We start from the raw sequence: 25,508 nt of genomic DNA on the forward strand, positions 1-25,508 counted from the left end.
GAGGCTAGGGGCTCTAGAAAACAAAGTGCCGTTCTGTCAGTCTTGACAGCAAAGTGTTAATGGAAAGCGGGAGCCTTACGCCCTCATGCCACGCTGACAGTATTGCCTAACAACGTCATTTAAGTAAAGCAGCAGCTTGCTTCCTCTGTAACTTTCTGCTTCCCCTGTGTCGTTACGACTAATTTGGAGAAGGACCACATACGCTCGGGACCTGCTATTTTCATGACCCCTCCTTTCTTCTCTCTCAACTGTTTGCAAAGCCTAACGCACACTGTGGCACTGAATTCATGTTTTCAGGCTAAAATGAGACCAACATTTTCCAGCGGTAACATGAACTAACGGGGAGAGATGAATGGCTAGAAGCCGAAACAGCTGTGGGAAAGCTAAGGCGCTGGAATGTTCTTTTTCAAAAGGAAATATAAATGGAAGAAAACGAAAGTGTGGGTTTCCACGGGGCAGCACTTTGCGAGCCAGCTGTCCAGCTACCCTCCACTCGAGCTGGCTCGGAGCAAGGGAGCAGAGCCTACCTGTCCATTTGCTCGGGTCTTTATCACTGCCACTCTCTTGCTCCTTAGCAGGCTCTTCAGGGTCGGCAGCTGTCTCACTGGCCCCCTCCACATCTTCAACTGCTTCTTCTGAAATGCAAGCAGCGAGAGAAAACCAGTAAGAGCAGAAGCAGTGACAGGAAGGTCTACACAGCTGAAGAGCTCAGTACCATCCCATCCCCGCAGTGCACGCGTGAAACGACGTCACGGCTGCGCCCAGTGATTCTGATTCACATACACAACTACTTTGTGATGAGATGCGCACAGAAGCTGAGCTAACTGGATGGGTCCTTGCTGGGCTGCGTTGCCTCGTAAGCCTCAAGGGCTGGGAATGCAGGACACTAGCATTTTTCCTGGCCTGTTCAAGCTGCTGCTGTCCCGAGGACAAATCCTGACCAGACATCCACCCACCCACGGCTCAGACTCCAACACAGAGCTGCATGGAGCATTTCTAGGCACAAACTCGCTTCGTCTCAAGGCTGGCTATACTTTCAAGAGAAATGAAACAAAGAACTGTGAAATAATAGAAACAGGAAGAGGAGCCCTGCCTTCTCAAGGCCTCGCTGCTGCTGGAGTGAGGATGGGCCTTCCTGCTGAATGGAGCAGAGGCGGGTGTACCTGGATGACAGGCGTGCAGCGGCATTTACTGCCTGTTTCAACATTGCTAGTGCTGGAGGTTGCTGTGTGCTCCTGCCAATAGCCTGGCCTCTTCCACGTAACGCCACCCCCTTACCTGGGAGCTGCCTGCGTTCAGCCAATACTAACCCCGGCAGAGAAAAACAAGCAGGGACTTATCCCAGGATAGGTTCCAGTGGGCGGCTGCTCCGGGCAATGGCCTGCAGCAGTTCACACGTTGCAAAGCAGCTCGTTTCCTTCATGAATAAGGAATGAGAGCAGCCCTGGGGAGACCCATCGCATGGGACACGCACTGAAGGCCCAAGTGGGCCGCTCCGAAACCCGAGGTGGAGAGTTTAAAGAAATCACCCGGCCCGAGGGAGGGCCTGGACAGGGGACGTTAGCGGGCTGCTGGCGCAGGTCACGGAGGCGTCAGCTCCTCTGATGAACTGGAGCTCAGTGCCACCGACCTCAAGCGCCAAGAGCCCGGGTGCATCAAGGGGCTGGGGCACGGAGATGGCGGGATACCAGACAGGGAAGCACCCTTGGAGCCGGCCGAAGGACAGCGTGGCCTTGCAGCAGAGTGCTGATACCTGGGCACCCGGCTTCTGCTTCCAGGACGGTCCCGAGAAGCCTCTGGGCTGCCCCGGGCAGGCGGCTGAGGATCCCTTGTGTGCTGCTGGGAGGGCTCGCCGCTCCTCCCCACCATTCCTGCACAACAGGCAGCTGAAGCAAGAGCACTGCTGCTTTTCGTGACACACGGACATGGCACGACACTGCTAGTGGCCTTCCTTTCATCCCAGCACCAGGAAGTCGTTAAGACAACAGCCAAGTAGGAGGAGAGGTGCTGAGATGAAACGACTTAGTGCCAGAGCGAATTCACTGGTGAAGGATAAGAAAAGAGCTGAGTGCCAGGGCATCATGCAAGCAAAGCACTGCCGAATGAGGGGGCAAAGGTCTTGCAGCTTTTGTACCCTACCGGTAGTACACACCGACTAGGGTCAGGTCTGCACTGGGAAAACGCGTATTTTTAACTATTGTAACTGTAGCACAGGCAGGAAAAGACAGTCTGAAGTTGCATTAGTTGGATACCCTGAGATAGGGCTGGAGGGGGACCTGACACGCATCCTCTCTCCTAGTGAAGACAGGCCTCGAATGAGAGGCTACAGCGAGAGGAGCAGCACAGACGCCTGCACCAGGACCCTCGGGGCAGCAACGTGAGGTGCAACAAGGGACTTGGCTCAATCTCTCCTGCCAGCAGTGCTCTCCAGAGCCCAAACTCTTTAGAGCTGTCTGAGTTTAAGGGGTCTCGTACTCCTTGCACAAGCCCCTGGTACCTTTAGAGAAAAAAATATATTTCAGCAATAGGCAGAAAAGTGGAAGTGATGGATGCAGAGACTGTCCCCTTGGGGGCTGAGCAGCAGGGAGTTTGCTGGAGGGCAGGGCTGTGGGATCAGCACGTAAAGTCGTATTTTGGGAACTGAAATTCCACAAGTTCTCCCTCCTCTGAGAAAAACCTTAGCAAGGAGACGGATTTTTTTTTACTGTCTAAGAGAAGCGACAAGCCATAGGGTGGAGAAAGTTTCTGTTTAACAGGAGAGGCTGGGACAAGCTGGTAATTATTTAATGAGTTTTATACTGGAACGCAAACTCGGCTTTTTTCCGTCCCTGACTCAATCGTCTCCGCGATGCCTCGTTCCAAGACATTCCAGACGAACTATAATTGTACAGCGAGGCGGGCCAGGAGTCCTGCTGGCAACTCAAAAATGTGCACTTACGTAGCACCTCTTATCTGAGCAACACAAGCTATTTTAACGAGAGGTCAGTCAATCCCCATCCCCATTTCGCAGACTAGAAAGCTGAGGCACAGAGCAAGACTCTGGGTTAAAGACCTGGGACACAGCAACAGGCATCAACATAGATCTGGCTCTCCTGACCCTGACTCCTTTGCTCCCGCCAACAGCCAGAAAGGTGGCGCTCTTATTTCAGAGGTCGGGGAGGGCAGCGAGGTCCCGGGCGGAAGCCCTCCGCGTGCCAGCGAGGCTGCCGACAACCTCCCTGGCTAGCAACAAAGAGCTGAGCTCGGTGCAATCCCTCCGACAACCCAGAGGTGTCAGCATCTGCATGGCGAGGAAGACCGAGGCTACCCAGCAGCTGGATGCAGACACTGTCTGGGCTGCCTAACCTGAGCATGTGGAAATAATATACGTCTTCAAGTGAACTGTCTGGTTCTGGAGAAATAAAATAGGACATTCATAAGCAGTTACACCATCTGTCTTTATACCATCATCATCAACAACAAGGGGAAAAAATAGCTCTTTAAAATGGATGAGAGCCCAGGCTGACAGTAACCGGAAAAATGTGAGCTATGAATACCAATAAAGGTAGAAAAATGATTAAAAAACAAGGATACAAACTGCAAATTCCTCTCCCTGCTCAGTGTGTAGCCCATCCCAACGCAGAGGCGCAGCCTGTTTTATCGGTCAGCCTCTCGAAAACAAAGCCACCGGCCGGGAACTTGCCCTGGGAACTCGCCGAGCCCCTGGCACTGGAAACTTGGCTCTCATCTGAGCCTCAAGTCTGCTCTGCCTGCTTGGACCGACAAGCTCTGGACCACAGGACCAGGGCTTTATCTCTGCTTTGATTTTATTGCTAACACGGCAGAAAGCTTCTGCAAGGCTCGCTGCTTTCAGAGGGGAGGGGAGAGGCAGCGGAAAAAAAGTTGCAGGGGATGTGCTCTTCCATAGGATGGCACCAGCCTTTCCGAGGGCAACTCGGAGATCCCCCGGCCCTCGGAAGACCGGTCCCACCATCTTCACTTGGCCCAGGGGGCTGCGGCAGGAGTGCAGCGATACAGGAACAAAAGAGCACCCCGTCCCACCTTGCGTCCATGCCCTCAGGGCCCCTTCCTTCTCCCGCTCACCCCAGCACGCTCCCTCCACAGGAGGGGTCCCGAGCGCCGGCGCGGACCTCCCCCAGGAGGAAGGAGCTGGCTTGCAGCCCCTTCCCGCCCAGTGCTTTTGATAACCCCTCTGCTTGCTACGATCATGGGAATCATTATCACAGGCTTCTCAGCACGATTTAACCATGGGGCTGGTCAGGTGTAGCTGCTACGTGTACTGCCGTTGGGTTTTGCATCTGCCTCTGAAACACCAGGAATTGGCCTCTATCAGGGCTGGGCTCCTGGATGGACCAGTGATTTGATCCATTCAACACAGCCCGCCTCCCCAAGCAAAAGGAGATGCACCAAAGGACCTTTCCTCTCCCCAAAGGCCCTTGCTCTCCAGCTGTTCACATCTGCAGTGCCCCACTAACTACTCTGAGCCTGCAGAGCAAGGCCTGCAAAGACCGGAGGCAGCACTCTCCCACCCTCCTTCCCTCTCGCGCACTGAAACAATGAGGTTACAGATCTCACAGGGGAAGGGTTTCATCCCCCTTCCTGCTTTTCACGTTCTGTGACACCAAGGTGATGTTAAGGCACGAGTTTCTTTTCCCATTTATTAGCTATAATATCCCGAGGTCATGGCAGTCGCTTGCTGCACCCAGGCGGGGCTGCCGAGTACCCTTCTGCCCTGCATGCAGCGTGACTCTCATTCACCATTTCTCATGTCAAGCTGGAGGTATTTTGTGCCTGGAAAACACCCCAGGGATCCCCATCTAGAAGGTTTGTTCCACTTGTCCCCCAAGGCTCAAAGACAGCTCACCTTCGCGCCACCCACCACAGCCACATTGATCCCTGTGTGACGGCTACGCCTCGGCTGTGTTTCCAGAGGTATTTTGAGCAGTCTCAGTCCGGCTGATGGAGCCTCACCCCTCTTGCAGCCAAGCACACTCGCCCTAAACCCTGAGCCGGAGGCCATGCCTGCCGAGGAAGCTCCTTGCAGAGGCCCTGCAAGGCTTTGAGAGCCTCTTCCCTGGTCTCAGCATCTCCTGGTCAACGGGGCACACGTCCAGGATCACACACACCCAACTCAAAATGCACTTTGGGGAGGCTCCAGCCTCCGCAAGTGGCTCTGCAAGGTGGCAGCTGCTGCTCCAGTGCACCGACGAGAAGAGCCCGTTTTACAGGAAGACAGAGTGAGGCGGGCGTCTCTGTTACGGAGCGGCTCCCGCAACCTGCGCCATGTCCCCCGAGAGCCCCGAACACCCGGCTGCGACTTGGGAAGGGCTGGGGGCCTTCCCTGCCCAGGTAGAGGGCCAGGGCCTGCTGCGAAGGAGACGGTTTCACAAACAAACCTCTCCGCCCAAAAGGCAGTACTGCCTTGACACCACCCATGAAGCACGCAGCACATGCTCGGTGCCTTGGATGTGGTCTCACAACCGCTCCACAAATCCCTGGGCCAGACGCTACCGCCACATGGCGCTCGGATGCCGGGAAATCTGCCCTCAGTCCCTCGAAACCCACCCCTGGAAGTCCTGGGATGGAGTTCCCCCCCCCCCCCCCCGTAAGTGAATTAAGTTAGACAATGGCATTTGCATTTAATTGGTAATTTAACTAGTCACTAAAGAGAAGGAGCAGGGAAGTGGCAGTTTGGAAAAGTACGAGTATCTTCTGGCCTCAGCCAAATTCAGACAACTCCCAAAGCCTGACAAAGCAGCAAAAATATGCCCCAGTCCCCAAACTTTATAGGAACAAAATGCATCATTTCTGCCCCTTCCAAAACCCAGAAAAGAAAAGCTTAAAATAGTGTGAGAAGTCACCAAATCCCAGCTGGAATTGCGCCAGGCCGAGCAGTCTGAGTCTCCTGAACTCTCCCTTTCAGCCATATTTCCTCAAAACCCGTGCGTCAGGTCCCAAGGACGGGGGTGCTGCGGGGAGCGGGGAGGGACGACGGGGAGGGGAGAGAAAGAGCGTGTTCGCCTCCCACCCTCCAGCAGGCTCAAGAGCTGAGAAACATTAGCTGTCATGAACCACAATCAAATCAGGTTTGAAATATTTAGCAGTGGCTTGGAAAATGCGATGGTGCAGCTCTGACAGGCGAGATGTGCACAGACACCCATTTTCCATTATAATGGAAATATCAAGCCTGTTCTGAATATGTATAACCCAGAAAAATGTATTGATTTTTCATTCGGCATTAAAAAAATGAAATACCCTGCAGCTGTCAAAAGCCTTTTGTTAAAAGCTCATCTTTCCTGGAATGAGGTTTACCAGAAACAAGTTTTAATTGTACACAGGGCCTCTTCTTTGAAACAAAAAAAGTCCCCGCCACCCCTCTTCTTCGACGCGGCGAGCCAGCAAGACCCATGGGCACAGGGAGCCGAGGCAGCCACAGTACTGCCGACGCCGGGAAAGACTGGCTACAGCTACCCTCCTCTTCTGACTGCGGGACCACACGTGCACACGCTCGTGTGTGCCCACGCTCACTTGAAGGCCTTATCACAGCAGTCCAGGGGAAGTTTTCATGCTGCGGTGGAGGAAGCAAGAGGAATGGTAGCAAGAGGAAGGTCCTCTCTGCCGTTGGCTCCAGTCCACGCGTTCACGTGCACGAGGCCAGCTCAGAGCCCGAGGGCCGGACGGCCGCTCCCTGCCTCCACGCTGGCGGGGCAGGCGTTCTGCCCCCCAAGTCACACGAATACCCCCCGTCACAGCCTTCTAGGAGCTGCACTCTTGCCTCCGCCAACCTGCGGTCCAGCGCAATCGCCTACCCTAGTTAGCATTCGTTTCACTCAACGGCCCCATGAATCGCGAGAGAAGGCGAGGGCCACGGGAAGGGCAGTGTCCCCTCAGGGCCGCCGGGGAGGGACTGCAGCGGGACTGGAGGAACCCCCCGCAGAGACTTCGGCTCCCATCTGGGCATCGTCCACGTGCCGGCTGCACAGCTGCGCGCTCCCCGCAGGGACAGTGTCACCGCTGGGCTCTGGCCACGAGGGTGCCCAGGAGCAGCAGCAGGGCGTGCTGGCCATCGGGAGGTAGCACGCTGCCTCGGGCAGGGGTTGTTCGTCACACAAGACGCCCGGATACTACGTGTGATAAAAGGCAGGGTGCCACCTTTGGAGCTCTGCCTGCATTTCAAATTAGGTAAGAATAAAGCATCTGCCTAAATGATACCTGCAGTCTCAAACAGTGACGGGACCGCTACACCGCTGGGCACTACTGCCAAAGCTGCGGGGCTTCACCACCACGGGCACTCGCAACTTCAGTCCCCCATGACACAAGACCATGAGCATGTACGAGATGTCACCGCACTGGACTCCACATTTCGAAATGCCAGGTGTTTCAAGGGACCTGCCACGCACGCCCTGCTTCAGGCGAGCAGAGTAAGGGCACGGAGCAGGCACACGAGCCGACACCTCCACGGCCCAGGCTGGGATGGGTACAGCCGAGCTCTCTCTGCCTGGGCTGGGCGGGTGGAAGTGAGGGCGGGGGTACGGGAGCCCACGTCAGGAGGACAGAGACCGTGAAGGGCCGGGTCCATCACTCATCTGCACAGCAGTCTCTCGAGTCCGCAGGCTTCATGACCATTTCTAATGGGAAACAGCGAGCCGGGTCAACGTCCTGACTGATGCTCGAAACGCAAGGCACGATGTCCTCAAAACAACTCGACGACTGCCGTTTCTGCAGACGTCCTGGATCTCCAGCCCTCCACCCGGAATCGCACTAGCAGACCCTCCCTGGGAACCAGGGTCTGATGCAGCCGGGCTGCCCCAACCCTCAGATGGGCGCAGGGATGCACACGCTTTGCGTGGCTCTCAGGAGGCCGGGGGTCGCTCTCTACTTATTTCTATTTCACCCAAAAGAAAAGGCAGGGCCTGAGGGACAGAAGGGAAAAACACAGGCCCCAGAGGAGTCAGAGGCCAGCCCTAGGGCACCAGCCTTGTGGGGGTGAGTCCCGCAGCCTGCCTAAGACATCCTTCTGCTGATCTTGGGTTAATGGCGATTTGCATTTCTGGGGCACCCACGTGCCCTCGCTGGAGAAGGAAGAAGAGGAGGAGGAGGAGGACATTGCCGATGGTGAGCACGAGCCCCCCCCCGGAAACACCTCTAGACGGCCGCCCTGGAGGCAAAGGTGTTTTACGTGGCACGGGGGCAAGCGGGAAGGCGACCCTGGAGAAAGGGGCCAGGGACGGAAACCAGATGAGCTTGTGGTTGAGCCATGAAGTTTCGATTTCCCTTCTGCACGAAGAAACTCCAGCAGATGTGGACATGCCCCACTAAACTGGTGTGGCGGTCCATCCGTGCACCCGTCCCATGTGGCAGTCCTCCCTTCCTCCCGTCGCATCCCCGCGACGAGGGACTCGGCACAATTCGCAGGTGCGCTGGTATCCGGCAGGCCGCACCACGAGCGCTTTGCTAGGGCCTCAAACGAGCAAGCTCTGGGCTGCGAACCACGCGCCTTCGTGCCTGCGCCACCCCAACCCCACGGTGCGGTAGCGATCATACCCCTCCCGCCGCCCCCGCTACACGAACACTTCAGCTAAGATCCTGTCAATCCAGTCGGGCCCCTGACCGCCCTGAAACACGAGCTTCGCCGGGTAAAGCGAGCTGGCTGCCACCTTCTCCGACATTCGCAGCTTTCCTTTTTGATGGAAACCATTTTGATTAACTTGATTATTATTTTTGCCACTTTGCTGTATTATCTCATTTGCCAGATCCTGCTGGGAGCCCAATCCCGGGAGATTCAAGAGGCTGGAAAACACCAGCAGCAAGGGTGCCGTGCAGGACACCCACCAGAGGACAAGCTGAGCTCGCCACACACACCCCTGCTCCGCAGCTCGGGCAAAAGGCTGAGGCAAGAGCGAGCAGGGCACTGCAGCATTATTTATTAAAATGGGTAATCAGCAGAGGCACAATTTCTGCCTTGTTTATGGGAGTGATGCTCTCCCTGCTGTTTTAAAGAAACAAGAAAAACAGGATATTTGGCAGAAACAAGCCCCTTCCCTCATGCAGTTACTGTCAGCACAGGAAGAGGCAGCAACACAACCCTCTGGAGCAAAATTCAGGGCTTTTGCCTTCTCTTCTCAATTTGCCATTGCTGAAATAGGCCCAATCCTGCCAAGATGACACACGCACCTAAGTGCATAGGGAGTCCCACTGACTTGAACAGATTTGGACTTCAGAGAACAAGCTGCCAACAGGACCTGGATTGCTTTGGAAACCTGCATTTCTCTGGCATGTTGAACAGGAATTTAAACCTGAAGAAATGAATGCAGATTTGCTTTCTAACGCAAAACCAGGGAGTCTGCAATGGTCCCATTTTACAGGCCCTCACTGATGGCTGCATCTAACTAACAGGGTGGGGGCCAGGGAGGCGTCTGAACAACTCACCATGACAAGCGTGTCTACGATGCCGGGCATGTAAGCTGCCTGGGAGAGGTTCACAGCCAAGTGAGTTGGGCACTTACCTTCCCGGTCAGCCAGCCCAGGACAGATCTACTGATAGGGCGGCTGAAGTCAACTAATCAATGAGAGAATGCTCTGCCCTCAGTTTTGATGAACACTAATTGCTATCTAGTTTACCTTTCTGAGGGCTCATTAGCATAAGCCCACCTGACTGTGACTAAAAATACACCTGAAGGGGTTTTTTGTTTTTTAAGTGGGAATAAGTACAAAGCAGTTCAAGAACCAGTTCTCTGAAACAGTCCTAGGTTGCGTGGGGCTCTTTTGTTACGTATTTATTTTGTGCAAACTGCACTAAATCTGGAGTCAGTGCAATCCAGCAGGGATTTGTCCCCCTTGAATTTCAGCACAACTAGAATCGTTGCTGTTATTTTCACACATGAAATATAAAAAAAAAGGCAAATTCCCTGAGCATGTTTGTAGTGGAGCGTGATGTGATTGTGCTGTCATTTATGGGAAATAATCGCAAGCCCATCTCTCCCTTTCCCCCCCATTTTCCAGTCCAAATAACCATGAAAAATTACACTTCAATGTCAGGAGGACAACAAAGGAGGGGCTTTCTCCTGCGGCTTGACGGCTTTTCAGGGTTTTTTCCTTTCTTTGGACAAAAACTACCTTCAATTCTATTTCATTTTAAATGTGATCTAACAAATGCATCTTGACAAGTTCCTTTCTTTTTTTCTTTTAAACAGTATTTTGCACAGTTTAACCTAGCTCCAAACCGGAATCAGCTGGAAAGGAGAATCATGCAAAACACAAATCAGGACCAAGCAGCCAAACAAAAGAAAAAGCCCAAATCCAGCTTCAGGTCTGGAGGGAAAGGAGAGCTCGGCCCCCAAACTGGGGGAAAGTGGGCTGGGGGGATGTGGGGGAGGGTGAGAAAACAAAGAGGAAAGTGCTGGAAGGGAGGATGAAGGTAGAGGCGGCAGAGAGGGGTGACCACAAGCAGGTGCATGGGGGGTGGGAAGGCGGAGACGGGGAGAAGAGATGGTGGCCAGCCGAGCTCCTCCAGATGACGGGTGTCACACACATGAAATGAGGGGGTGCGTCCCGCTCGGCGCGCTGATACACGGCTCAGCGTGCCACCCCCCCGTTCCCAGCACAGCCCACAAAGGGGTCACTGACAGGTCTGCACAGAGATCAAGGGGAGGGAGGCTCTAGCTTTTATATAGTAACCGAGCACTGAGTTATTCTCATTATTCATTCAGCCCCTTATTGTTTCATTCAACATTGTTTACGGGGGAAATCTGCTCCCTCCAACTCCGCACTCTGGTTCCCGCCTCCCTTCCTGCCAGTACTTCTCCTCCCTCTTTTCTTCCGTCCCTGCAGTAACTAACATTTTCCCCCTGACCCCTGCAGGCTTCGCTCCCACCCCTTTCCATTTTCCAGAGTCCCAGCGATGAACCCGTTCATGCCGACATTCTTGTGCCGTCATTCGGGAGGCTGGTGGGGTGACCGTGCGTCACAGCCACGGTTTCAGGCTGCCTGCAGACTCAGGCAAACGGCACCCTCTTGGTTAAGCCGAGTGCGTTTCTGGAAAGTGTCTGCGCACGTTGGACTGCAGCTGCGAGAGACTATCGTACATTTTTAGAAAAATGAAAGCTGAGATGCTGCACGATCTGCATAATCCACCCAGGCCACGAACAGAAGGAGCAGGCTGGAAGCTGGCAGACAGACGTCCCTATTCAAGGCTGCAGACTTAATTGTTTAAAGCATCTCACCTGACAGAGGCAAAGGCCACAGGCTGTGTTCCTGAACGACCCCAGTTTAGACTCTGACCCACAATGCAGAGTTTACTCTTACAACCCTTCCTTTGTTCCTACACAAAAACTGTGCTACCGCAGGTTTAAAAGTCACAATCCTTATCGCTACGTTGGGATAAAACACATCCCGTGGGTGTCGAGACTCTGCGAAAGCCCAATGATCTAAACATGGAAAACTCGGCATTTCAGACCAAGCACGTCCAAGTTTACCATGAGGTCGGGAAACGCACTCATGGGGTGACCCTCTCAGCCACCTCAACTCTGCCCTGCAGCCGCACTACGCAGCAGTGTAACTGGGGCACCGTGTTGGTGGCTGAATGATCTGATTTTAAAGCTCTGCTTTCCCCTTTCCGTCATCACCGAAGGTGGGGGCGATTCACGTTGTTGTAGGGCCCTGCCTCCCCATCCCACATTTGGGTTTCTTTTAAGCTCTGCTGCAATTCTGCAGCTCACGAACTTGTACTGCTTGGCTTGGGGATATTTACAATGACCACGTAAAATATGGTATCCCAAATTACTGAAATGCACTTTCCACTGTAACACTATCCTCATGCAGCTCTTATCCACAAATTCCCACATTTTTTAATTTAAACTGTCTTACATGAAGAGCAGAAGGCCGTTACCACGTGACACTCATGACAATTTGAAGATAGAAAGCAACCCGATATTTTCTTGTGCATGCAGCTTCTGCAGCCATTTTGACTGGAGCACCCAGGCTCCTTCAAGCTGCTTTGGGGCAGCACCGAGTGCTGGAGCTCACAAGCTCGGGAGCCCGGCTCTGCAGCTACTTCGCATGGTCGTGCACCCAGCTCCCCTTTGCCCCCCCTGCATCCCCTCGCAAGACACGGACTTTCCGCCTTCCCTTCCCTCCTGTCCTCCCTGCTGCAGTGCACGACTTCCACAAACAAATAGTTAGCATCAGCGACAGTTTTTACGATTACTTTCGTAACCAAAGCTTGTGTCAGCAGAGGCTGCTGCAAGAAGCTTGCTTCACAAAACTGGATTGAGCTCCCCATGGGGGTAAGCACAGGGAAGGTGGCGGAGGCAGTGAGAACAGAGCGATGGAGATGATGCCCTTCCACCCAAGGTGACCCAAGAGCAGCCTGTGGGTTCAGCATCCTCGAGAGCCTCGGCACAGCGTTGCCTACTGGGGCGGAGGCAGCGTTCACGGGCTTCTCCGTTTACAGCCAAGCATTATTCTTTAGCCTCTGATGGAGAAGAAACGTTTCCATCATGAAGAACAGGAGAAAAATAATTTACTCTTCAAAACCGCCCCTACGCAAGAGTTCTGTTACTCGATCTGGAAACCTGAAGTGTGCGCTCGGTTCTTCAGACCATTCAGAACTGCCATAGAAAATGCCGCTCGGCTGCTAAATTTTGGAAAGGACTCATTTGAACGTTATGTACACTACTAAACTTACTAACCAGATTGGCTTTTAAATTCTCAGAAATTATATCCTACTCTCAAAGATCCAGTGCTGTCATTTTGGGAATCTTGGGGAAAGTATGTTGTATTCTTCACATATAGCCAAAAACCGAACCTTTAAGCATAAAACTGAACTTAACCTCAACTGGAGCTGGAACAGATGCTTCGAGCCAAGGTTTTACCTAACCTTATTCCAGGGGAATAAACATGCACGTGAATAAATGTGAGCATGCTGTTTTCCAATCTTTCTCCATCAGACTGAAGACAGGGGGAAATGTGTGTCTTGTGGAGCAGCTAGGATCAATTTAGGTTCCTTTCAGCATCTTCATGAATGGTCAAGAGGAGGATACATGGCACACCGGCGATTTCACCAGCGAATTTTGTGGGTTAAGGCACTAGACCAGGTTCAGTTTCTGGCCACATACAGATGATGTTTCTACCAGAATTGCCACTCTCCCAGTAGCAGCTATCAGGGTACCACTCCCAGAAATGTTCCTAGTGGTGCAACCGTCTCAGAAATGTCCACCGCTAGAAATGAGACAAACCATAGACCAAGTGACCGCTGGCCAAAAAGTATGAAGGCAGCGATGCAAAGTTGAAACCTGGGCATCGAGCAACCCCTCAACTCCTCTGGTCTCCTTCCGCACTGTGAAATGGAGATGATCATCTCCCCCTGCCTCTCTAGAGTGTGGAGAAATTAAATTCCTTGGTGTCTATGAGACCTGGACATGATCATACTCTGGGTCAAAGACAGACTCAGCTAGAGAACAGCAGCTGATAGTTTCAACTGGAAAACTTCTACAGAAAAATGCATCCAAAGGACAAGGAATCCATGTGCTGGAGAAAGCTGGGAGGCCATGAAGCTGGAAGAGACCATGGGGTAATGTGGGCCTTCAAACCGTGGGCCTCTGGAGCTGTGGGGATTAGCAGAGGGCAAGGGCAAGAGAAACGGCACCATCAGAGCAGTGCAGAGGGAGGCTGATCCAGTACCGGCGGCCTGATGGCAGAGTGCAAACATTGCGAGGACGGTCCCCAGGGCTTGGGCACCCGTGGCGGCTCTCAAATTACAAATGCATCATCTCAGCCTCCAAGAACTTTGCACAATCGCATACAAGGAGTTTCCAAGTGGGTTAATAATGCTGTTACTGGAAACCCCGTGGGACTCGTGACCCTGGAGAGCAAGTGGTCAGCTCAACCCTCTGGGTCCTACGGGAAAGGAGAGGAAAGACGCTTTAAGTGTGTTGACCTCAGCCAGGCCCACTGGCAAGTCAATACTGCCTCAACTCAATGGCAGAGAAAGCTGCTGAGAGATTCTCAGTTGTGACTAGATCCCTCCCCTATGCAGCCAGGTCAAAAATCGCACCAGTTCAGTCGGGAATACGGGGTAGCACTGAGGTTCCCAACCAGTGCCCACTCCTCGCCAGCTCAGATCCCCAGACAGGCTGCCGCGACAGCCCCGGGTCTGAGCGTGAGCCACGATTTGGCAGCCAGACAAGAAAAGGCATCAGGTTGCAAAGAACAGATGGTGACAGACTCGCTTCGACATGGCATCAGTGAGATCTCTGCAGTTCTGGCCTACTGTGAACACACTGGAGGAGGTTCAGAGCAGCAATAAAGATGATCAGGAAATGGAAGGATAAATTTATGATGGAAGAGTCAAAGAAGTGCACGCATAAAATACAGCAAAGTGATGGTGAAAGCAAAGAGGGGGTGAACTAGGTATCTGCAAATGTGTAGAAAGCATAAAACAAGGAGGGAAAGGAATTACTTAGGGTATGATAAGGAGCAGAACTCAGAGTAATCAGATATAATTTTAAATAGCCCAGATTTAACTTTTTTTGATAAGACACACACGTTTGGCTGTACATCAGACTGCCAAATGGAGCTGTTTTGCACACTGTCTACCGTAGTTCAAGGCATAAGAAGAAATACCCGACAGGGACCAATCAGCCCTGACACCCAGGGATGGACTAGATGGGAGCAACCAGCCCTTCAAACTCAAAATCCTCTGGTTCTGATTTCTAGTAATTAATCCCAGAACATTAATACCCCCAAATCAATACTAGTTCATTTCCACTGTTTGCTGATTTCCTGCCTTACCAGAAGCCTACAGCTAGAAAAAATCCTGCGGCTCTTGAAGTCCACAGCCCACGTGGTGAGTGACCACCCACCCCAGCCGTGCAGGCTCCCGGGGCATCGCGCCCCTCCTGTGCAGCATGCTCACCGGCGTCGGTGCCCCCAGCCCGGCACCGACTCACGCTGGCCACCGGTGGCTCTGGGCATCAAGGGAAGACGCTTTCTTGCTGGGGGTTACGGGTACCTGAGCCTAGCACAGAAATCTTCAGAGAGAAGCGGGGCTTCCAGAGGTCTCTTGTCTGAGGATCAGCCCTCTCCAAACAATCCCATGCGACCATCATCTATCTAAACTCCTTGCAAGACCAATGCCAACCTTGCAACCTGCCACAGGTGGAGCAGGACCACTGCAGCCAGCGCCCTGCTTCTACAAGAGGTTGTTAATATACGCTCGAGAGGTCCCAGGTACAGGCCCCTCTACCCCTTCCCAGTCTGCACCAACCTGACCCTGGGGAAAATCCCTTCCTGCCCCCAACTGCAGCGCTTGCTCCGATCCCAGCCTCTGCCTGCATGGCGCCTGCTCGAGATGAACTCACTGCACTTCCCTGACTTCGCTCCTCGTGTCTAGTGCAGTTCCCCGCGAGGGCAGGACGTGGAAACCAGGCTCAGGGCAGTCTGCCAGGGGGAGGCTGATGCTCCACTCTAGCCACGCAACCAGGAGACCCAAGTTCAGTTTGCGGCTCTGCTACCCCTCCCCAGCGAGCTGTCCTCTCTCCGGGCCTGGCCTTTCCTATTAGCAACACGAGGAAGACGGAGGCTGAACTAGTGCTTGGAGCTCCGCAAGCGGAAGGACCCGCACCGCGAGATGCCGTCTCTGGCAGACGAGCGCCATGCCACGGTGCCGTGGAGGAAGCTGTGGCTGGGGCGTAAGCACTCTGCTCCTCTCTCACGAGCTGCGCCCTTCAGTCTCTCGGGTGGTGGCCAACGACTCTTGGCTCTGCCTAAACACAGGCGACGGGGTAAGACGGGGTACGAATCTCCTGGGGCCCCTCAGCCCGACACTCCTACGACAGCTCCAGAGGAAACGGGACAGAACAAAAGTCTGGACCAGCATTTTAAAGAAATAAAGGAGGGCTCAGCTCTTGCTGGCCCACCGGCGAGCCAAGGCAAGCTCCACGTGGAAAGCCAGGGGCTCCCCGTGGCCCAAAACCGAGCGCTGGCCGGAGGAAGAGGACGGGCCCTGGAGGCCGAGCTGCTCCCTTCCCGGCCTGGATTAGTGGCACTAGCTGAATGGCAGTAATTGCCTTTCCTCCTCTACTAATAAGCTTTTCAGCAGCAGATTTCAGCTTCCTGAAGCCAACAGGCCCTTTTTCTCTGCCTCTCCCAGCTCCGAATAATCGAAAGTGACTGCAATTTCAGAGCCGGCTCTCTGGTACTCAGCTGCACCCTGCGAGGTCACACAATGTCAAGCAAGTCCTTTCCATTCGTCTCAATGCCACCAGCTTCGCGTTACCGGAGGCAGCCTCTCGCCTCAGCCTGGAGCACAGCGCAGGAGTGCCAGGAAATGCTACTGGCCACGCCGGCCCCCAACTACGGAGACACGGCAGGAGTGCGAGGCGCCTGCCTCCAGGAAACGGGCAACAGAGGATCCTGTCGGGTTATTGGGGGGAGTGGAAGACGGGGGAGATTTGAAATGGAGCCACCTGCTCGTCCCCACATTCCCCCGTCTTGAAGTACGTGTTTTCACACGGGAGCATCTCTGGGGAAATTCTCCTGAACCCGCTCTGGCTCCTCTTGGAAAGCCATGCTGCGGGCAAGGTGGGGTAGCAATACCAGGACGGCACCTAACCGAATTTCCCTTTCCACCTCCACTCGTCCCTTCAGGCACCAGGACTTTGCAGGCTGCTCGACTGGCACAGAAGATGGGAAGCGAGGAATGAGGAGGAAAAAGCCGCTGTAACGACTGAAGGAAAGGCAGAGGACCAAGCGAGATGGGAAGAGCATGGCAGGGTTCCCAGCACACCACCATACAGCCCCTGGCTCGCAGCTACAGCTTCCAGACAAGCAGCTGGACAGAAGCACGTCAGTCATGGCTGGGTCGCCCTGGAGAGCGTGGAGTTGTGCCGGCACCGCAAAAGAGGTCACGATCCCTGCAGCTCACTTGAGCAGCGCTCCTGGACCGCTCCGGGGAGAGGACCAGGTGGCGCTCCAAAGGCTTGAAGCATTCCTGAAAGCTGGACAGAGACAGACACACAGGCGGCGACTCCAGCGAGGTCTGTGATAAGAATTTATTTCTCTCAATTATGTGCTCTTGCCCCCAGTCTCAGTTCATCAGTGCAGTGCAGCCAAGTCAATGAAAAGCCCTATAATGAAGTAATCAGATGCACAGCAACTTCCTGGAATTTGCTGGCCACACACACACACACACACACACACACAGGCTTGCACGCACGCATGTGCACGCACACATGCACAGAGCTGCCGCAGTTCTGAAACCAAAGCAAGTTCCCAACTTCTCCCCAACTCTCCACTCACAAAAGGCCCAAGGGGCAGATCGGACTTCGCTGTGAAGTGCAACGTGTCCCTCCTGTACGCTTGGCCCATACGGGGGGAGGGACCAATGTGAATCCACAGACCAGGACACTGCAGCACGTGTAGCCGGGGGGGACAAGGAAAAGGGCTTTGTTTATCCTGCAAAGAGCCCACTGGGTCGTCTCCAATGGGCCGGAGGAGTTATTTCAGGCCAGACACCACTGGAGAGGGGCATGCTGGAAATGGCTTTACAGACACAGCCAACTTGCTGCATCCACGGAGCGTGGACGCAGCATGAAGGAAATGGACCAACTCGTCCCCCCTGGATGAAAACCCGGGGTCCCTCGCCGCCTTCCAGGCAGTCCAACATCCCACCGATGGACAACAGCTGCTTGCGAAGTGAGTGACCTGGCAGCCCCTACCTCTTACCACGTGCGAATGGGCCAGGGGCTCCGAGCACCCAAGCGGTCCTGCGTAGCAGGAAGGGGGGAAGCTCCCCTGCTCGCACACAGCTGCAGCCTCCTGCTCCCGCAGCGAGGCAGGACCCCCGCCCCGTTCGTTCAGCCGTCTCCACCCGGCCCCAGCTCCCGCCTGCGCGCTGCCACTGCTGCCCTCGCCAGCACCAGGCAGTTACGGGACTTCCCAAATCATTAACCTCTCTCCGAGTGCAGTGCGCGGGGATGCACTCCCACTGCAGCCTGCTCAAGAGCCCTATTGATCCAACACACACTTGGTGCCTTCAAAGTTGTTTATGATCAATATGCAAATTGCCCATGGCATTGATCTAGTATTAATTTTCAATTAGGGAATCCACGAGGGGTCTCCCAGGGTCAATACCTAACAATGAGAAGGCAACTCCGCACTGCAATATTGGGCTTGACGCTGTGAAAGGTTGTCTGGGCCTGTCTCCGGACCCTCCACCCCAGACTTCGCTCCTCTTGCTGTTCTGCTTTTCCCCCAAATCTGCCAACCAAGGCCCCGACCCTGGGGGGCAACCTGCCTCTCTGCTCTACCCACTGCTGTGCTTTTCTCTCTCGAGGGCAGAGGACGCCTGCTCTCCCAGAGCCCTGCCCGGGCCGGGCTCTTTCCCACTGCTGCTAATGGTGGCTCAGCTCCTCCGGGGTAGGGGCCACGACAGCACCGTCCTGTACAGGGGTCCCGCCCGCGCCTTCCAGAGCGGCCTGCAGTTTTAGACAACAGCCCTTAGCATGCTTGTGGCCACCGGGAGTTTTGTCTACACCAGTGGTTCTCAACCTTTGTAGACCCCAGGCACCCCTTGGAAAGTGCCAGCTCTTGTTTTTCACTCATTTTGACTGCAAAAAACAGAGGGAGATCTTCTGTTGCAAAGATAAAGCAGGTTAGCATGTTTTTACCACTCTGGATTTCTACTGGAAATCTCTGGGTCTATTTTGTGGATCACGTTAGCACACCTAACTGTGATGACACTGTATGGCACCTTTGAAAGGATCTTAAGGCACCTCACGGTGCCCTGGCACTCTGATTGAGAATCACTGGTCCACACGAATGCCACTGTCCTTGATACCATGGATGCTGCTGAACCAGCATTAAATAGCGGACATTTTTGGAGAGGTGAGCATAGCACTCCAATGGTTGCGAGCTGGATGCGGGGCACGCTCAACGGAGAATACATCCAGTTCTGACGCAAACCGCTCTCTGGCAGCTCAGACCAGGCAGACACGGGCATCCCATCGTGCCAAATAGAGACAGGGCTGGAGAGGTTTGCTTACACAGAGAAGCAACAGCTGCAATCAGAAAAGAAATTAAGCTTTACTGCTTGAAGAAGGTAACACACGCTGCTCAAATTGCCCCATGAAGTGAAGACGAATGCCCGTTCGTCTTTGTTGCCGCAGTCCTTCAACTTCTGTCCTTCGGAAGAGGCCTGGAGAAGCCATTTTTCTTTTTTTCTTTTAAAATGCCGCAATTCCACGAGGGCCCGAAGTCCCCTCTTCTCACCGGATGGCTAGTCTCTGCACACCCATTTCTCTGCTACTCACTGTGCTAACCAGCACATTAGCTACCCAGGCTAATTGGTTTATGGATAACATTAATTACCATGTTGCTCATTAATGGATGAAATCTTTATTGGTTCCATTGATCAGCTGGACTTGTTAGCCGGCCTCCTAACCAATGGCGGATGTAACAAGCTCTCTTATTGGCATATCAATTAATGCAATCAATTTCTGGCCAGCGGCTGCCATTCGCTTCCCTGCTTGTTAGGAGGTGGAAGACAGAGCCATGTCAAGTAAGCATTTATTTAAAGGGTTTCTAATTCTTCTTGAACAGACTTCCCAGCAGGCTTTCTGGCACAAGGGGGTTTTCTGCCTCACAAGACTTTTCCTTTTCCAGTTGCAAAAATCAGATCTTTCTCAGTCACTGCAATTTAAACTGAAACAAAATGATTTCTGTGAAGACATTTACCAGGTGACGCAGGTAGAAAGGCAAAAGGTCTCCGAGCAAGCGATCAGAGTAAGAGGAGAAGGCATGGGATACCACAGATGAAGCACACCCGCAGTACTTTCTAGACCAAGGCGAGACAGGTGGGGAGCACGGCAGTCAGACAAAGGACACCCCTTGCATCCGTGCGAGGCGTAACTGCAGGGTTCATGTCCCCCCCTCCACCTCAGCTATGCCAGAAGTGCCCGAAGTCTTTAACACTCCTAAGCTGCTCTGCCACCAAGGTGAACCAGAACAACTGCGCCTTTCCACAGGACCCTGGCGAAGCCGTTTTGGCTGACCAGCTGGATTCAGGACTCGCTTGCAAAAACTGATGCATTTAAAAGAAGGCATGTTGTCTCAGGGATCGCACACGATGAAAGAAATCAATGGCAAACTTCTGCTTTGCATTCTTCAATGCCTGGGGGCTAAGCCAGAAGACAACTCTGCCCAGTTCAATGGCTGAACATCACTCTCTCCACCCGAGTAAGAAAAGCTGAGGAGCATCCTGCGCTCTAACTACATCAATCCCCTTGGCATGCGGTTGGGAAGTCTTCGTCACCGCCTTCATTGCCATTGCTACCCTTTGCTGCTGCCACATCATCATCACCATTCGACTACTCCGTTACGTGCACAGATTCATCAAAAGGAATGAACACGTGGTTTCGAGTTTGGTGGCCACGAGTCTGCACCGTGAAGTCATGCAGAAAGGCCACCCAGGTGAGAAGCTGACTCTCTGGACTCTTCTGGATTACCCCCGCCAGGCAGCACCTCATTCCCGGTAATAAATCTGGCACAGAGAAACCAGCTGATGATTGCACCAAGTCTCAAGCTTGCTTTATGAGCTGGATTGCCAGAAGAGCATCAGGAGCCGGTGTCAAAGGCAACCAGCAGCCTGCTCACGAGCTAATAATAAGGGTAACTACTGAAATCTATGGTCCCACCACTGTCCGTTGGTTGCGTTTGTGACGTAGTGTTAGGAGGTAAAAACTCTAACTGAACAGCCATCAAGCCACTATCATTATTGAATGAGGTGGACAACTATCCAATATCAATGCTGCTTTCTTTTGTGCAAGGCCATCCCTGCAGGGGGAAAAAAAAAATCACAATGAACTGCTCAAATATATGGTTCCCCATTCAAGCCTTTTTATGAATGGCACAGTAGACAGACAGACATTTCGCACTCGTGACACAGCAGAGATGCTTAGGCTTCTTAGTCACCAGTGGCTCTCTCATCACTCCCTCCAAATTAGCCATTAGCAGGATGGTCAAACATCATCTACTGTGCTAACCACACTGCTGTCCTTTGAACACCACGTTCCTGTTGGGTAGCGCTTGGTAAAAAAAAAGGCCTGTTTTGTCCACCTTGCACAGCCTACACCTGTGCAGAGTTGACAGCAGCTTTGTACCTTTCCACCACTGCACATTACTGACAGACACGCTTTTCCTTACTGCACGCTTATTTAATCGACATTATGACATGCCTTAAAGCGCTCTAACCATCCTTCACTGCATTTGAAATCTGTGATGCCCAGCTGAACTAAAAACCAAACCACCTCGTTTGCTAAAATCGGTCCATTTGTGAGAATGCCGCTCACTTGTGCTTGATGGACCTGTCGCAAGATGAGTCATTTCAAACAGCTTCACGTGCATGCTGGCATACACGCACCTGTCATTTCGGACAGCAGTCCATATACGCTTCCCATCCAAACTCAAAGACAGAGCCAAAGACTCTACCTTCATTTCTGAGCCAGCTGCTCAAAGGTGAACATGAAACCCCAAATGACCTGGGCACTTCAGGTGTCTATACACATGCACTGAGGTTGCTCCTACGCACTGTAATTACAGAGCATCGGAGCAGACTCAGTTAATTGAGGCTGGTAATTACTGCGCTCCAGCAAACTCCAGCATCACGTGCATCAGCATCCCCGTGGTGAAAAATGGCGGCGGGGGTGCTTAATTAAAGCTTGTTCGACAAGCTTCAGTTAAAGTGCCCCGACCGCCGCTTTTCAGCACAGGGATGCTGATACATGTGACCCTCCAGGCACTCTAATTAAAGCATCCTCCCCTCCCAGAGAACGTGTATAAAGCGCCCTTCTCTTTCCCATTCAGTCACAGCCAGTTTCTCAAAGTGCATTTGCTCGTGTTGACAAGGTGACTCTGATACTATCTCTCACTCATTCGCTCGCTTCCTCGTGTGACCACCTCTTCTACCACATGCCGATCGCATGTTGGTGGTAACCACAGTGACCCATTAGCCAGAACAGGCCTGTTTCCACTTGTTTTTGCATACCGACACTATGCAGTGAATCGCCAATTAACCGAAGTGACAAATTAGGCAAAGTGTTGAACGTATAAACTGTGTGGAGGCTAGGAGAAAATCCAAAGAGCAGCAAATTATATCATAGGAAATTTAACTGGTGTTTACTGTACAGAATAGGGCCAAATTACACTTTGGGTTTCATCAAGCTCATATAGCTAGTCATCCAGATAAAGATACAACTACAGTTCTTGGTGAGCATCTACTACTGCCAAGCACTTGGGCATCCCAGAGGCTGCCACTAATCTACATCATTTACTGCACTTAATTGTCAGCCAGGTTTTCTTCAATTCAACTGCTGCTGCCCTGAACTATACTTTGGGTTAAAATGATAAATTGGCTCACAGTCCTGAAAGATGTCAGAAGGGGCATTTGGAGCAGGGCTGGGTGAGCTCCCCAACTCCTGCCGGCTCTGCGAGTCCTGACCAGACAGAGGACCTCTGAGCTGCCTGCCTGGCCGGCTTTAAAGATGACCTTGAACGCTCACGGGATGCGGATGACCCACAAATGGAGTCATCTAGAGACGAGGACAGTGAAAGCAATTCCCACCTTCCTTTCCCCATTTGTCCAATTATAAGAAGTATTCTGCCTCACTCATATGGAAAAGGCCCTCGATCCTTTTGGAGAAGATGACGTATAAACCGTACACACTGTGCCATCACCTCTCAGGTGGGAGGGTAGAGGCTTAAAATGCAAGAAGGCCAGTTTTTCCAATGCCCACAACGACAGTGCAGGGGGCAACTTATCCTCAAAGAGTGGCCAAAAAGCAAGCCATGCAGAGTAAGGAAGGGTAGTAAGAGGAAGAAACATTTGCTGGGCCCACCACAAAACTGATCTTTTGCTCGGATTCCCAACCTTACTCCACAAGAAAATGGGAGAATTACAAAGGGTTTGGGAAGTGGTGAAAACAGTGATTAAGGGTCTGAAGAACCTTTCATGGGGAGAGAAACCGAAAGCCTGAGATTGTTTTCTGCAGAGAGAGACACAAACAGGGGATGTGCTAAAAGCACATAAAACAACGACTGGTTTAGAGAAGATGGAGGGGGAGCTTCTGATCTTGCTATAGCATAACTTAAGAGTAAAGGAACATGCGGTCAAATTGAAAAAGGGGCAAAAACTCTTCAAAGGAATAGAAACATGCATTGTGACTTGCAGAAACTTTCTTTGTCCTGCATCTCAAGGTTCGCACATCTATTAACCTACAGCATTTTCAGAGCAAAGCATCTTGGAGAGGTTTGAGAAAGTACTCAATATTGTTTTCTACTGGTAGGAGACCACAGTGCGAAGTTGTTGCTGCTGCTGCTACCACCTATATATCCAGCCGGTTAAATTTTGAGAAGGTACGAACAGACAACAAGGAGGCCATGGTGCGGCTCTCATCACACAACGAGCGAGACTTATGGCATTCGTAGAAAGTGAGCTGGTTGCTGAAGAGACCTACTTGTAGGCTTCACTGATGACCTAAGGATCTCAACCAAGCGGTCTCATCTCCATCAAGAGACGTTTTTAAGAGCTTGTCCGATAAGCCTTCCAGCAGTACGGGATACAGAAGAAAACATAGCCAGGCTCGATAATGCAGTGGGCTAAGCCCGCCGCCATCAGCAGCTGAGAGGTCATGTCTGCCCACCAAGTCGCACAAAGGCTAGGAGACTGCTAACGGATCTGAACACCTCATCAATGAAACATTTTTCCGTAAGACAATTGGACTTGGTAATCAGACTCTCTGCTGACCGCCTGGTCCACCTACACCAGGAGTTAGTGGCAGATTCCATTTTTTACTAACAAATATTCTTAAAATAACAGTCTCTGCACACATGGAAAAAACCCAGCGGGAACATGGCCTCGGCCCCGGAAGCCACAGACGACAAAAGGAGAAGAGCGGGGAACGGGATCTGTAACCTGCCGCTACGACGCGTGTGGGGATGTCTCGGATCCTTTCCCTCTACCAGGCCCCGTGCGCGGAGGCCAGGACTGGGCTTCTCTTCTCCACGTCAAAAGTAAAGCCAAGGAGCAAAGCAGCAGATTCAAACAACAAAATGGCGAAGGGCCTTAACTAGCAATGCCTGTGAAGCATTACAAGATGGTCCTCTTCTCAGTTCCTCTTTCGCCTTGGCCTTGAGACAGAGCATTTCCTCTTCCTCCAGCCTTCCTGTGACTTCTATTTCTGTCCTGCTCGAGCGAGCTAGCCCCTCGCCACCTCCTTCCCTGTCTCTGCTTGCCCGCTAGCTCCCCTGCCGCACTGCCAACAGCCCCAAAACAAACCTCACCCCAGAGACGTGGAGTCCAAGTGCCAAGAAGGAATTGTGGCCCTGTCTGGAAAACATCCTCTTCCAATTTTCACTGAATTTACCAGAAAATTTCACCCTGGGATGAGCTGGGGTAAGCATAATTTCAAGAGAAAAGTTTCTGCTGGGGGAAATCAGGATGTGTTTTCTTTAAAAGAAAAGAAATCAGATTTATATTACAAAGGTACCACAGCTCCAAGATGCACGTGCACATGCAGCGCCGAGACACCTTTCACGTGCCCTTAAAGAGAAACACTGCTGCTACTCCTCGAAATCCGTGGTGAGAAACAACCAGAAACAGAATAAGACGAGACAAAACTATCCCCTGAAGATGGAAGGACGCGCTCCTTCTGGCAACCTAGCCGTCAAGAGCGCTGGCATCTTCTCTTCCTGGGGAAAGGGGGCTCGTTGCATAATGAAACGCTCGTTTTCGACCAAGCCAGGATCTTACAAAACCCAACCTGAACCCCGGCTCTGCCTGTGAAAGGGACCCCGAGGCACCTCAAGCACAGGCAGCTGCAAGGGGCTCGCGCTACCCTGCAAGATGGTGCCAGGGCCGCAATAGCCCCTGCGACAATAATGCCTTCAGGGGAGCCCGGGGAGTCGTGCTGTCGTGTCAGGCGCGTGATCGCGCAGAGAGATTGGGGTTACCTGCCAGTGCCCGTTAAAATGCAGCCAGGGTTAAAAGATAATACAGTGCTTCGCTGTCTAATCCACACGGCTCTGGATCTTCACTCAGGTGATTATATAGTAAGGATCTTCCACACCAAACACAATAATAAATCAAACCTTATCAGAGCTGAACTATAAATCTGTGAAGACTCCGATAATTTCTAGCCAAGGGAATAACACCACAAAAGTACTTTTTAAACTAATTACTCAGATTCCGAAGTGCTGCCCTAATGAGCCTTCTTTCTGCCCAGAACTTACTAAGAGAAAAAACTACCTTCGGTGCAGTAATTACTGCTTTCCCCTTCAAACTTCTAACTGGAGATCAATGCTGCATTTTAAGACCCATTGATTTACAATTAGCCTGGCTTTCCTGCTAAAGTGTTTTTAAAGCAGAGTTTACTTTTATTTTATTTTGAAATCTCAGAGATCTGGTTCTTGGATTTTACATCCTCAAGAGAGATGTGCTGGAAACTACAAGAGGA

At 52.4% G+C, this 25,508-nt stretch overlaps 1 protein-coding gene across 10 annotated transcripts in view; it reads right to left on the reverse strand.

Moving 5' to 3' along the window:
- Positions 1-25,508, reverse strand: part of ZFHX3 (zinc finger homeobox 3) — an 832,685-nt gene that overhangs the window by 36,430 nt on the left and 770,747 nt on the right. For 9 of the 10 annotated variants that reach the window (XM_090063359.1, XM_090063361.1, XM_090063365.1 and 6 more), the window contains one exon: positions 528-635. The exons of the other annotated variant lie outside the window; for it this stretch is intronic. In XM_090063359.1, the coding sequence (XP_089919485.1) occupies positions 528-635 (108 nt within the window). The remainder of the gene's footprint in view (positions 1-527; positions 636-25,508) is intronic. 10 annotated transcript variants of the gene reach the window in all.

This window comes from Crocodylus siamensis, chromosome 9 (genome assembly GCF_052110815.1).
Source record: "Crocodylus siamensis isolate JL-2025a chromosome 9, ASM5211081v1, whole genome shotgun sequence".
Taxonomy (NCBI): Eukaryota; Metazoa; Chordata; order Crocodylia; family Crocodylidae; genus Crocodylus; species Crocodylus siamensis.